At 36.9% G+C, this 15,816-nt stretch overlaps 1 protein-coding gene across 13 annotated transcripts in view; it reads right to left on the minus strand.

Moving 5' to 3' along the window:
* rapgef6 (Rap guanine nucleotide exchange factor (GEF) 6) overlaps window positions 1–15,816 on the minus strand; it is a 101,853-nt gene that overhangs the window by 62,644 nt on the left and 23,393 nt on the right. For 9 of the 13 annotated variants that reach the window (XM_051876995.1, XM_051876996.1, XM_051877001.1 and 6 more), the window contains 2 exons: window positions 12,337–12,406; window positions 2,778–2,915 (listed from right to left, as the gene is read on the minus strand). In XM_051876995.1, coding sequence (XP_051732955.1) covers window positions 2,778–2,915; window positions 12,337–12,406 — 208 coding nt within the window. Of the gene's footprint in view, window positions 1–2,423; window positions 2,560–2,777; window positions 2,916–12,336; window positions 12,407–15,816 lie in introns of those variants that run through there. The other 4 variants (XM_051876999.1, XM_051877002.1, XM_051877006.1 and 1 more) reach the window with 2 other exon arrangements.

A 15,816-nucleotide genomic window follows, 5' to 3' on the forward strand; every position in this document is an offset into this window, starting at 1 on the left:
CCACGGCTAGGTGTGCAATAAAGTCAAAGAACCACCAGGAGTGAATTATATAATTAATTTGATCAATTTTAAACTGCACACAGTGTTGGGGAAAGTTACTTTTAGAAGTAATGCATTACAATATTGCGTTACTCCCCAAAAAAGTAACTAATTGCATTACTTAGTTACTTTTTATGAGAAGTAATACGTTACTTTACTTTTGCGTTACTTTTTCTCACCTGGGCTGGGCTTCCTTGATTGTTTATTTTTTAATAACAACAAAAAAATAAATAAGTAGAAATAAATAAAGGCCTTCTGAAGCGAAGGGATGTGTTTGTGTAAGAAAAAAATATCCATATTTAAAGAAGTTCAACTTACCGCCTTCCGTATTCAACTTAGAAAGAAAGCATAACTGGCATTGCATCAGTTAAGCTTCTTCCTTAAAGGGATAGTTCACCCAAAAATGAAAATTCTGTCATCATTTACTCACCCTCAGGTTGTTCCAAACCTGTATACATTTCTTCGTTCTGTTGAACACAAAGGAAGATATAAGATATAAATGATGACAGATTTTTGGAGGAACTATCCCTTTAAGTTGAATACAGAAGGTGTTAGCATTTAAAACTGCAAGAGGTGTTACACTTTCTTCTTAAGTTGAATACGGAAGGCGGTCTGGTGGAAGCTATTTTACTTTATGGATATTTTTCTTACACAAACATATCGCTTCGCTTCAGAAGGCCTTTATTTACCCCCAGGAGGCATGTGGAGTACAATTTGCTTTGGATGGATGCGCTTTCTTCAGCTTCATACTTGTTGGTCCCATTCACTGCCATTATAAAGCTTAGATGCGTCAGGATATTTACATTTTCATCAGAAGAAGAAAGTCATATACACCTAGGATGGCTTGAGGGTGAGTAAAGCTTGGGGTAACTTTCATTTAAAAGTGAATTAATCCTTTAAGCCTTGCAGCGTAAACGCAGCCATAATGAATAGGTTTCCTACCATGCAACTGGTGTTGACACAGGAAGTCTAAAACAGTTGTCTCTGCAGACTTTCAGACTTTTCACTTCAGGAAACACCTTTAACTCTTCATAACAAATGTAGAAACAGCGGCACATGTCAGAGTGAACTCCTGATTACAGCAGTCTGGTGAATCATTGAGGCCTGACTGTCAACCAGTGCAGCAGACGTCTTGCAGTCTGACAGGAAACGACACCACAGACCTGCATTCTGCTCTAGTTTACCATACCATGTTTACCTTCTCTCTACTGATCACTGAGCCTTCAATAACACTGAACCCACAACCATGACCTCTCTATTCATTTACTCAAAAAATACATTAAAAATGCAACTCATACATTTAATAAAGAAAAAAAGACTTACTAAAAGAAAAGGTAATCTTATATACTTTGGAGTTTTGATTATTTCTTAGAGAGAAAAAAAATATCTTAAAGCTGTTTCACTGCTTATATTTTGTGTGCCAAACCAATGTCATGTTGGGCAACTCTCCAAAACCTGAATGACATTTACGAGTTTATGATAATTGTAAAAAAGTAAAACCCTTTTCGAAAATGATTAAGATGTGCACACACACACATATTCAATGTGAAAATATGTTAATTTCTCCACTTGACATATTCATTAAATGTAAAACTTATCTTGAAAAATGGCTAAAAAAAAGAAAAAAACATACTTAATACACAATTTGATGCATATGCTGATGTTTATATGGAGAAAAAGTAAGATGAAATTCAAATAAAAAGGTTTTGTAATAAGCTTGTGATGTAAATCAATGAGATCTTTATTACAGTATAGCAGATACTGACATAAAATGCATATAAATATCTATATCTGCCAATAATATGTCTTAGTAATATGATATTTAAATGCTTAGTTTTATGATCAAAGCTCTGGTTTTAAAACATATAATGCAATCCAATGATGATTGAGAGATGAACAAATAAACCTTCATCAAAAGATGATGATCATATTTGATCATCTAAATAAATGATGTCTGGATAATCCGGGAAACCGAAACTGCTTCAGTAAGTGAATATGACTAACAATATCAAAGTTATTCTTATGTTTACTTGACAAAAATCGGTGCAGATTTGACAGCAGAAAGACACGAGAAGAACGAGCTGAAGGACATTTGAACGATTATAATAAAAGACTTTTACTTGCTAAAAAGAGTCTAAAGTATCAATCAGAGACAGAAGGGATGGAGTAGATTGTGTGCAACAGGTTCATCAGCAAAGTTTTGATCATCTAGAGGCCTTAGAAATATAAAATATGATACAATAGGCTTTATTGGGTAGCTTAATATTCTTTGGTCTTGGATGTTCAATAAATGCATGTTTATGTGCACCAACACCGGCTGAGAAAATGTGTACATCCACAAAAAGTACATCCACAATGAAGGAAGGGAGGATGAGAGCTCTTACCTGCTAACGTGACATACACACAGAGCCACGGGCAGAGAGAAGAACCACACATTTAAGACGCTGCTTCTCTCGCTGTCTGCACAGGAAACTGTACAGTCTCTGCTAACAAACTACCAGCAGCAGATAACGGCCAAAGCCTCGTTTCCCAAAGCCGAGGAGTGTGTCCAACAGATTACTGAGAAGTCTAACTGACAGACAGATGATATCAGCAGAAGAAACTCCCCTCCTCACTCACGAACACATAAACGCTGGTCAGCTCCACGATTTGAACTTCACTCACTACATAACTTATCAAACACTAGCAAAGATTCCCATGTCTGTCTGAAGTCAAAGATCTCATATACGGCCTCTTACCGTATCCAAGGCATCCTGGGTATCTACGATGAGTTGTCGCTCTCCTCCAGCGTTCACCTTGTGGAAGCGGCGGCGCGACTGTTGCTGAGATCCGTGTCTCTGTAGAGCTGCATCGTCGCTCTCGCTGGTGTTCTCCACCTGTAAAGAACCGGCGTCAGAAGCATCAGCATCCTGGTTGAACATCCAGTTCTTCCAGATCACAGAGAGCCTGTGGAGGCGCAGGAGACTCATGTGGACGGCATTCACACGCTACACGGGACGAAAGAACGCGAGTCTGCCGTGTCGACAGACGGAGTCGTCTAGCTTAACACAGCAGAGCTGCAGTCAGGCCACAGCTTCCTGTAGGAAGCCGTAAATACACAAATATCCTCTCTGAGCTGAGGCAACACGAGCCCTCTGTAACGTGTGCTGCGTCTTCGAAACTGTAAATAGCCAGCGTTAAACTTCTCGTACGATTAGTGTGGCCGACTAACATGCTTCCAGTGAATTTGTATGAAGTCTGTACAGCAGCTGAGGATGCTGGGAGTCACTGGTATCAGAGGCTGTGTGCCGTTTCCAATTTATATTTGCCATTTTGGCATGTACTGTATAGGACAGTGGATCTCAACTGGTTTGGCCATGGGACACACATTTACCATGGTCATTACGCCGCGACACTTTGGGGTTTTTTTTTTAGGAATTTTATATTTTATATATATATATATATATATATATATATATATATATATATATATATATATATATATATAAATAGTTGGAAACATCTTGAAAAAAATGTCTTTTTCCACAAATTTTGTATGTATACAAATTGTATAATATCCAAGGTACACATTTTCTAGTAATTGTGCAGTTAATTCTCATATTGTATTTTCAGAAAGTTTTGGAATATTTTTCCTCTCCCCAAATTTGTCACTACCGAAACAATAATAATAAATAATTTAATAAGAAGGGTTGCATTGACCTATTAAGATTTTGTTTACATCTACCTTGTAAATATATTTTTTGCTTTTTTAAAAAAAGGTTTCACAGGTAAATCAATAACAATTACAATTTTAACGATATTTCAAGTGTAATTTATGAGATTTGTTGTGTTTTGAATCCAATCTTTGTAAAAGGCACAAAGTTTATCAAACTGATTTCAAAGTGAAGGATTCATTTGTTTGAATAAACATTGAAGCAAACACTATAATAGTTGATCATTCAATATACTTTATTTTTGACAAAACATCCATGTTTCGGTCGTGACTGCACATTTTCGGTAGTGACGGTAATGTGTTGGTAGTGACCACATCACATTACACAATTTTAACTCACATACTAAAACACTACTAAAATAATGATTTGGCATAATCCTGTACTAAAATTTTGTTTATTTCCCCCAAATAAATGATTATGTTCACTACCAAAACAATGATGACATGTTTCGGTCATGACTGTTTCAGTAGTGACAATTTTAGATCATTTAGCCTTGCTCAAAGATGCTAATCGGCACACTATCATATAGCTGGACAACATCTCATCTGACCACAGACACTGAATCAGAACAATGCGTTTCTCTCTTTACTTAAACTGTGTCTGACAGAAGTGTCAACAGCTTTCATGCATGTCTTTCAAAATAAAAGTCTTGCATCAGAAAAAACAGGATTTTACGTTTATCGTTGTTTCTTTTATGGCACACTCTTGCTGAGAAACATTGGTATAGGATAACATGAAACTATTAGCTCCAACCACATCAGAGGTTGTTAAAACACTATGCAACTTGTTTTTGTTAGAAATTAACAAAATTCAAATAATGAGTGAGTTTATGATGCATAAAGCCATATTCCAAACCTGTTTTTGATTTGCCCTAAATCACCCTGGTTAGCTTATAATAATATTTATATTTTAGAGTTGTTGGGAAGGATTTCCCGGGAAACTGCATGCTTTCATCATTCATCCATGTCTGTTTACGTCATATCCATAAATAAAGGAAAGCAGCTTGAAGTCACAACAGCTGAACCTCAAAACGAAAAGAGTTTACAAGCAAAAAGGGAAAGTGACCGTTATAAAACCCGAATCACATTTGTTGTGCATGACTAGGTCTGTAACACAGTGTTTATGGTGGTAACAATGCCAGTCTCTAAAGCAGTCACTGTTTTGGTCTATTTGCCTGTAAATAGCCTTGCCAAGTTATGGTTCCTATCGTTATCTGATATATGAATAGCAATTGTTATGCCTAATGTCAGTGTTGCCAAATTTTTGTAACGTTATTTTAAAACTATTGAATTCAACAAGTCAAAACAACAACGGCATATAAGCTCCTTACCTGCTCATAAGTCATACTTTTCAGGTATCTGTCTATCTGTTGTTATTGAGAGAGTTTTGATGTTGTTAGTGACATTTGTACTAATAAGGTGATCGAACATCTGTAAACTTGAGCCCAGCGCTGAGTCTCAAGCCATCAGATTCATCTGAAGCACAACTCACGTAATTACCAAAACGATCTTCCCTAAAAATACTTTTAGTGTTATGCTTCAATCACTAGAGGGCCAAACGTGACACGGTGTAGCTTTAACTAAATACACTAACTGAAATCAGTATCAACAAGATCCATCTTACCATTCATCAAAATCCATTTGCACTGCAATTACAATTGCATAAATAATGAGATGTTCTAAATATCACATTTTGAATATAGAAATATCAAATGCAGGGAAAAATTAAATGATACTATTATATATGAAACTAAAACCGCCAGTAGGTGGCGGCAAGTCTTAATAAGTGAATCATAGAATCATTCATTCAACTGATTTATTCAAACCAGCTGATTCATTCATTAAAGCAGCAAAGTGTCCACTGAATTTATGAATGAGTCATTGAATCATTGACTCACCTGATTTGTTCAAAAACAGAGAATCATTCAAGAACGAAACACCACTATGTGTTGCTGGGAGATGCAACTTTTCTGCTTAGTTTTCAATGGCAAAATAGAGCAAAACAGTCAAAATTGACAACGCTGTGTCTAAAAAATTATATTGTTTATTGAACTGTCATATAAAACGAATATCACATTTGCAATGGTGCTGATATTCGAGAAAATATCACTCTTGCTCGTGTGAGATTGCTTAACTATATTATGTTATAAACACAAAATACAAAATCTCAAACAAGGGCAAATTTGGGGCATTTAAATTAATTTCGGTGGCATTTCCAATCTTGCATGACACTATTTACATCAACACCAGACTAGCATGCTTGTTAAGCTTAATGGAGGAGGAGATGTTTTAATAGTGGTTTCATTTCATGGCAGTGACAAATAAAGGCGGTGGCTGTGACAAAGGATGTTGGCAAGTGCAAGGGGCTTGTGCGCTCGCAGAATTATTAAGAATAAGTTGTTGAGTTGAGAATTGATGCCACGGGCCAAATTTAAACAAACTAGAATGTTTTTTTTGTTGTTGTTTTTTACTTATCTATTAAGTGGCCAAAAGTCCAGGGGGTCTATCTGTGCTTGTGCCTCATGCTTGTCATTTAATATATTTAAAAAAACTTGACGGACAGAGGAGGAAGGTGGAAACAACACAAGCATTGTGTGAGGAGCTCAGAGGGACCTGCATTTGTGCAACTCACGTTTGAGAGAGTCGTGTCGACCTCTGCAGGTCAGGTGGAGAGTCACAAAGCAGGTTTAGTGAGTGTCAAACGTACACTGTACAAAACGCTGCGGTAAAAACCTGTTCATTTTATTTAAGTAAGTTCCCTTACAAAATGTGGTGAAAAACTGTAATATATCTAATGGGACATTCAATGTAATTTTTCAGTAAAATAATGTTAAATGTACAGTTTTTGGAAGAGAAAAAGAACAAGTATTCTTATAATTTAGAGTGAAAAACAAAACCATAAATTGACATTCCCAGAATTCTCAGTGTGGCAGCTCACATTTGTTGTTTTTTCATTGAAATAACAGTTTCTTATTATTGCTTTATTTTAGTGTCGTGTTTGTATTTCCGTGTATGACACTGTGTATCTACAGTCAAACCAAAATGTATTCAAACACCTTTAACATTTCATTCATTAATACAGTTTATTCACTATAGTTTAAAAAAATGGTAATAAAATATGACAAGATCTCAAAGTTAAACTGTCAGAAAAAATGAATCTTAATTATGTCAGATAACACTTAAGCAAAACATGATCGGGTCAAAGTGTCTGAATAATTTCTGGTTCCAAATTTTGATCAGTTTTACTGGTAGTACACTGTATGAATAATTTTTGGGTATAATATGTCACAGTTTACTTTATTTTGCTATCCTCACTTACAGAAATGAACTATAGTGTCCTGAACCCACTAGTAAAAATATACCAAAAATATTAAAAATGTCTGAATAATTTTTGGTTTGACTGTATATATTAGCATTAACGTCAACTTGTGGTAAAGCTACTTTGATTCATCATGTGTCTTTTTAAGTCAGTATATTATAAAGGTTTTACTACTTTGATATATTAACATTATATCAGATAATGAAATATATGATTGTTTTTTTAACTTAAAATATTTATCATATTTTTACAGTACAGTTCAGGTGTAAGAGCTTTATAAGCTTCTTCATCAGGTGAAATGGTGTAATTAAAGTGTGTGTGTTTCGGCTCTGTTCAAACCCTAGTGTCAGCTGCCCACCCAGACAGCACTGCAAGGCCTCATGGGTACGGATGGCAGAAACAATAAACTGTCTCCTAGCATAACTGTTTAGGACACACTCTTTGCACATGCATTCTTTACAGAGAAGGACAGCCGTGATGTTCTTCATTTTTCAGTCATGTTGGATAAAAGTGTCTGTTAATGGGAAAGACAATGCCGGAACGCATCACGACAAGTCGAGATGAATGTTGATTATAAATTATGCTTTTATTGAAACCTATCAATTAAAATGCTGACTATTCCAGCCAATATGTGTGTGCTTTGTTACATTATTGTGTATTTAGCTTAGCAACCTGCCATACAGCAGAAGCTCTGGAGGTGTACAGAGTGAAGAGAGAGAGATGTATGTGTTTTAAGGGCTGTCATGTCAGTACAGAGCGGTCATCCATCATGCCGTTAATACGACATGCAGATTTAAGCATCCAGGAGACAGATTACAGAAGAGACGCATCTCTATGTTCGGCTCTGGGCGTTTTGTCTGGGCTCATGTCGCGTTTTTATTAATCTCGATTTCTCACAGCTTGTGTTTTTCTGGGCGAGTCGGAGTGAACTGCGGAGCTAATAGTCTCATTAATGCACAGTCGAGACCTTAAATACATTAATTCAGTTTGTTTTTCACTAAACCCCATCATAAACCCCCAGAACACTTGGAATATACGACACGTGTCGCATGGGATCCTTCCATGATACTTTGTGTCTTTTTTATAAAGCTCGATGCTGGTTGTAATTATACAATTATTATTCATTTATAATAATATATTCATTCATATATTCATAATAATTATTCATTTTAGGGTGAACTATCCCTTTAAATTTGATAAAACTGACTCTTTTTTTTTTTTTTTTATTGAACAAGGCCTTTAAAGTGCCCCTATTAAGCTATATTAAAGGCTCCTAGTTTTGTTTTGGAGGTTTACATGTATCCCAGGTCAAAAAAACACTTTAAAGGGGGCGTATAATGCTATTTCATGTATTCTGACACTATTAAAGAGTTGGATTCTCATACTAAACATGGCCAAAGTTTCAAAACACGAGCTGGACGAATGACGGAGTATTTCTGTGCCAAAAAAAAACTCTTTCAAATCCTCATAAACTTCGCAGTCTTTTTTTCAAGTATGGGCCTTTGCAACGTCATAAAGGTCGGAATTCCTTGCTTCCCGAAAGAGCGCGCGCGCACACGTCGACCAGAGCGAGAGAGCAAGAGCATGCCCAACAACGCGCGTCATTGTTGACTTCACAAAATCAACAATGTCATGAAATAAGTGCGTTTTTAGCTGTGAGGGAAAGATAACCTTGCTTCCCAACGAACCCAGCGGTAAGTGGAGCTGAGAGTTTTGTGCTCACGCATTACATTGATGCGCTCTCGATATTTGTCATTAAAATAACCATAGAAACTGATAGTTGCAATCACTTTTTTATAGGTTAAAATGAATGGAGAATATCTTGTGGCTGCTCGAGCCCTCAGGATCTGCGTTTATGGTTTCATAAACAAGGCCCAGTTCTACGCTGGATTTACAGATCGTTTGAAACTGAAAGATGGAGCGGTCACAGCTGTAATGATCCCGGTCATGAGTCGGAACCGCAGGTGGTGAGTAAAACTGCTTCAAATGTCTGTTTTGTTGGCATTAGGCGCATATAAGTGCATATAATGTAAACAACACGAACGTAGTGAATTCATAAATTCATTATTCATCATTCACTATACGCTATATTATATATATATACATTATCCAGGATAATGCGATGGTGTATTGTGTGTGTTTAAATACAGTTCTTTAGCTGATCATTGATAGCTTGCAGACGATCTCTACACAAAAGCTGCGCGTGCTCGTCACTCTTCAGCTCCGCTCACACGACACGCCTCCAGGAGCTCGGCTGTTTTCAGAAAGACTCAGTACAGCGTATGTATCTTTTATAAATATGATAAAACTAAAGACTTTTTGGAGATATGAAGGATGCACTACTACTCTATAGGTACTCAAGATTAACATGAGATTGGCAGAAACTGTGTGACACCCGCCCTTTCATTTTCTCATATTAACCACTGCAGCATCAGCTCTTTTCTCAGTGTCTGAAATGGTTCGATCAAGGATTCAGTCTCTTTCCGTCTTCCAGTCTTTTCAGTCTCAGCTACAGCTACAGTGATTGGGGGCGAAGCAAAGTAGACACTTTTTGTGAGCAGCCAATCAAGACCACAGGCTGGCATTATGCAAATTCGTTACAAACCTACGCAGAAAGTGAGACTCGTTTCAGCATTTCAGAATCGCTTCTTTCTTTTGGGAGACAATATTACCTGCACTTTGATCTTCAAAAAATTTGCAGACCTTTTACATTCACAAACAGATTTATTACAGTATATACAAAAGGGAATATTGGAAAAAGCATAATAGAGGCACTTTAAGGCCCTGATATGCTTCAGGCAAAATCAGAGAATGAATGGATGAGATGTCATTTTTAATTAAATCTAGTTTGTTGTTTCGATGGTTTGACAAATCTTGTCAAGCTTTCCGGAAACCTTTGCGACGGCTGTTAAACACCTTCAAACAACCATTGGCCCGTGACGATTACGTATTATGTCAGATGCTTTCTTTGACGTGGAAATCTTTCTTCTGTTTAGTCTGCCAAGGTAGATGTGAGAAAAAACATGACTGAATAAAACCACACTGAAGTGCTGAACAGCAGAACTAGTGCTTATTCACCAGCAATACTGAGTTTTTATTAATATTTTGAACTATTTTTATTTTTTCTGTTTCCATTTTGATTTTAAAGATTGGTAACACTTATTCACTATTAACAATTACTTTTACCTCCTAATTACTGCTTATTAATAGTTAGTAAGGTAGTTGTTAAGTTCAGGTATTGTGTAGGATTAAGGGATGTTGAATATGATTATGCAGAATAAGGCATTAATATGTGCTTTATAAGACAGCCAATATTATAGTAACATTCATGATAATAAGCAACTAGTTAAAGTGTTAGCTTAAAGTTTTAGTGATTTTGTGGTGGGTATTTGACATTTTTATTTTTTAATATGTCCACATAGTTCTTATAAATTTTTATTTTAGTTTTAGTTATTTTAGTTAAACTAAATAAAATCAAGTAAAAATAAATGAAAATGCGAAATGCGGACTTGGCAACTAGCTTACATGAAATAATACATTACTTTATTTCAGATAAATGTTTGTTTTATACCATCATGCTGATAATGTTTAACCACCTCTCACAGTTCCTCAGGTAACTGACACAACAAAAGCACCTGACCTTGTTATGAACAGCAATTAAAGGTGTAGGACTTCACACATCAGGTCCAGAGTTTATTTCACTATGAATGTGACGTAATCAGAGGACCGTTCACCTACATTCAGTGGAAAATGTCTAGCAGCTGATGAGTTTATATCGGCCACCATCCTGATGTCACATACATCGAACGGCACGTTTCCCAGCTGGTCCTGTGGCATAAACACTCTGATCTCTGACACACACTGACCTTCATCTACATCCTAAGAAGAGTCAACAGATGCCTTACTTCAGGACAGCCAATGAGAGAGCTAGTACAGGGATGAACCCTGAGCTTTCATTTTCAGCGAGAATTCATGATACAAAGATAAAGCTCATATAATGGTTCATTTCCTGCTCGCTGGAGAACGACAGATAACACAAGATATTATTACACACATACACACTCCAGCGTTCACCAGCTCTACCCTGAGAAGACACTGATTTTGTCACATTAAACCAGGGGTTTAACTGCTCCTGGAGGCCCTTGTGAAAAAGAAGTACACTTTAGCATACTTTTAAAAAGAGGACTTACTACAGAAATAATAAACTTTAAAAGAACATACTGTGAGAACTGAACTAAATGTAATGTTTTTGACCACATTTAATTGCATGTATGCATGTATTGTCTTTGAAATGTTTAAAGGGGTCGTTGATTATGATTTAACTTTTTTAACTTTAGTTAGTGTGTAATGTTGCTGTTTGAGCATAAACAACATCTGCAAAGTTATGACGCTCAAAGTTGAATGCAAAGGAGATATTTTCTTTTAAAGCACATGCTAGTGGATGAGTTGAATCAACTCCACAGCAACTACATAAATGTATCCACTAACCATTCAGAAACGTCTAAAAGTTGTAACTTCTTCCTGAGTCTCTCCATCAGTGTCGACTCCGGTTTGAACAATGTAAGGCTGAGCACCGTTACTGACAATCCTCATTTTGGCTGCGTGAGATTCTGGAGACACCAGAGACTTATATTACATCTTGTGAAAGGGACATTATAGGTGCCCTTAAAGTGTACTGCATCAAAACGTCATGTTCTAGGAGTATGTAAGTTCGCTGAGCGGAAACAAATTTCCATGAAAAGGGCGGGTTGCTTTACGGCATATGATACATCACTCAATCATAGCTTTAGCGAAGGAGTGATATCAGTACGGCTAAGAGACCAAAGAGAACGATGATGGAGGAATTGAAAAAGAAAAAAAGAAAGTGACCGTGATGTTGGAAACAGTTTATACTGACTTGAGGTTAGTTGTAGTTGGAAAAAAACATACATTCGACAGCAGACTGAAATGTTTGTTATGTTAATGTTAACTAGTATCAAATAACTATTGGCAAGAAAGTTTACATCATCTACAACAGCAGCCTAAAACAATGACTAAATAGATATTGATGACTACTAGTTAAGATTATCTGCGGCCTAGGTCACATCTGCCAAAAGGGAACTTGGTTTCAGAGGAAAGTGTCACACGTGTACACAATCAAATCTGGAATGTGGTATTAAGGAACCACGTTTTGATAGAAACCTCTACTGCTGTCAGTCTGAATTTCTGCTGCGGTCTGATATCTGCTGGCTGCTGATGGAGAAGATGTGTGTAACATGACACTCACCACAATCATCTCTGACGGCTCTAAAGTGATGCATTCACAGCCTCGTCGTCCTCCACGCTGCGTCCCGAAACTGCAGTGACAGACAGAGAAACACATCAGAGCGTGAACTCACACACCCTCGGATCATGGGTTTTTACTTCCACAAAGACAGTCTATATCAGGGATGGGCAAACTCGGTCCTGGAGGGCCACTGTTCTGCAGAGTTTAGCTCCAATCCTTATAAAACTCACCTGACTGTAGCCTTCTAGTAACCCTAAAGACATTGATTAGCTGGTTCAGGTGTGTTTGATTAGGGTTGGACCAAAACTCTGCAGGACTGTGGCCCATCCCTGGTCTATATGGTTATGTAATGCCAATTATGATGATCTACTTGAGTCCCAGTTCTTGGTGATGGCGTTTACATAATGTGGCCCATAAGAGATACTGAACAGCTGGCAGTCTTGAAGAAGTAAACAAAAAGACAACATTAGTGAAGATGATGTTCAATGAGGCAAGTGTCTCATTTCACAATGCTAATGAAAACAAGCTAGTGGGGTAGGTAATATTGTCAAGACCAAACTTCTGAGACAAAGACTAACGCTGCATCCAAAATCAAATACTTCCGTACTATATAGCATGCGGAAAACAGTGCGCGAACAGAGTAGTATGTCCGAATACATAGTATTCGAAAAACAGTAGGCGAAAAGTCCCCAGATGACCTACTACTTCCAGCGAGATTCTGAAGTATGCATTCGATGGACACTATCCCATGAGGCCACAGGAGAGGATTTATGAATGGAGGTGAAGCAACGCAACTGACGCTGATAGGTCACATGATACTGACAACATGGCGGATATAGTATATTCATAATACAGACATTCATACTATACAGAACATACTTTTTTAACAGTCGCAAAGTAAGTTCAAATTCAAATGTAGTACTTAGTACGTGATTTTGGACGCACCGCAAGATTTTGATCATTTCGCCAACCCCTACTTGAATCTAAATTATTCTGCCTACATTTCCTTATAAAGGAAAACAAATGCTTCTTGAGTTTTACTGACAGAAAAAAACAAAAAAAACAAAAAACAAAACAAAGCTAGATTGACATAATAAAAAAACAGACAGCAAGAATCCCGACCTGACTTCTCACACTTAAGTCACACTGCAAGATACACGTAACTGATTTACTTCCACATATTAAAGTGGCCTATACCGGAAGTGATCATGTCATGAAAGTCAAGAGAACAGGTCAAGAGCAGCTGAATATCTGAAACTTACTCATATGGACAGCAAAAGCAACTATCTGTTATTTATATACACTGTAGTAAACGAGTCATGTGAACAATACAACGCTTCACATTGTATGAAGATGTACTGCTGGTGCTGTTCGACATCATTAACCGATACATTCAAATCATCTCAGATACATGCTGACAGGCCCCAAACACAGAGCATTATCGTTTATACTGTTGGTTATGAGGTTATCAATACCACCGTCATCCGCTAATTCGCACTTCTTCTTTTTTTGGCGCACTTTGAAAAGATTTACTTCACGCCAGCCCTGGCATTAGAAGCAATTACTGACACAGCAGTCAGGCCAAAAACTCCTCCATCAAACACTGAAAAAAACACCTGTGTATCAGTGTTGCCATGAAATGGACTTTCAGTTTCCCCTCTCAGATCACGGGGCAGTGCAGATGTGTCTATATTGCGTGAGCAGAGCCAGGGGGGGTCAGAGGTCAGGTTTGCTTTGACATCTCTTCACGCTCCAGTGAGACTGAAGTCTGCTGTCAGACGAAGAGAAAAGCTGTCAGAAGTGTTCTGGCTCTCACTGCGAGCTCATGCACTCCTCTCTGTGGATGAGTGCAAGTACTGCAGCTCAACAAGAGCTCACCTAGGGCTGCCCTTGACTAAAGATTTTTCTAGTGGACTAGTAGTCGTTCATTTAAACGATTAGTCGACTAATTGCATGTGTATATTAATAAGCCATATAAATCTTAATAATGAGCCTTTAATATATAATACATTGCTTAATCAGCACTCAAGTGCACACACAAAGCTTGCAGCGGCGCACCGGCAGAAGTAATGATTATGAATGTGTCGTGAAAAAAAACAGCAAGGAGACGGTCTAAACATTTTAATAATCTAATGCTAATGTTTTCTGTGTTTTAAGCTGCATTTATGAAGTCAATGATGCTGACTCGTCATCTCCGAAGTAGTTTACGTGATATGCGCGGATTACATAATCTGAGAGTATTTGTTTCCACTTGAACTGGTTTGACAATCGCTTGACATTTCAAGCTTTATATAGATATATTTCTCATGTCTGTGAGTAAAGTGTACACTGAGTTTTGGTTTATTATTTTGACACGTTCACAGAGAGCAAGACGGCAGAAAACGCATCCTGTTCGTTTTCTTTATTTCACAAAAGCATGACGTTTTTCTGTTATTGTGAGTTTACACAAATAAAAGTACCTTTTACAGTTTTGAATGGTGTATTACTCTTACCTGTATGACCAAAATTGGAGTATTTTAAGTTGTTTCTGCTGTAAAAGTGCACTACATTTGAATATGCGCCTAATAACACAGTCAGATGGCTTGAGGGTGAGTAAAGCTTGGGGTAATTTTCATTTAAGAAGTGAACTAATCCTTTAAATATGTCGGTATTCCATTTTAATGGTTTAATTAAAGATGCCATATGTAATAATTTTCAGGAATTAATAAATTTTTTATTGCCAATGTGTGAACAGCTTGTAACGAAACTTAAAAAACTAGACTTCCTAGGTTGTCTATGAAAGCCTGTAGGCTTGTTTTAATGTGAAGGACTCGGGAAAATCAAACGGATGTGACATTTACTCACGCTCTCGTGAGCCTCTCTTTCGTTCACATTAATGCTTATACAATGTTCAGGATAATGCCGAAAGAGCCATTCTGTACTGTTATGTCAATGTGTCGTGTTACCGCTGTCATTTTTTGTGCGTGTTTATTTTGTTATTGAGAGGAAAGCGTGCAGCACTTATCTACATACTCAACTAAACATCGCTATTAGCAGTGTGGACAGTGCCGGGATGATCGTTAACAGTACATTATCTCTTGTACATTACATGTGCGTGAGTGCAAGCACGAGAAATAAGTTGCTGGCTGCAGTTCACTTAATGGCCACTGGTGTCGCTAATAACAAGGGTAAATAAATTTGAACAATCAAAAGGCATGTCTAATTAATTAAATTCATACAACTTTAGTAATAGAATAATCTATTACATTTTTAACAATAATAGGGCTTATTCTTTTTTTCAGAAATTCCATGTTGTATGTTTTTTTTTTTTTATGATTTTGTACACATTTATTTTTATTTTTTGGCAAAGTGCTGCAGAACAGAGTATTGTTTAATATTTAATAATAATATTGTGTGATATTCCTTAAAAAATATATTTAAAAAATGTAATAATTGTATTATTATTATTATTATTATTAATAATTTTATATTTCAGATTTC

Source organism: Ctenopharyngodon idella, chromosome 21 (genome assembly GCF_019924925.1).
Source record: "Ctenopharyngodon idella isolate HZGC_01 chromosome 21, HZGC01, whole genome shotgun sequence".
NCBI lineage: Eukaryota > Metazoa > Chordata > Actinopteri > Cypriniformes > Xenocyprididae > Ctenopharyngodon > Ctenopharyngodon idella.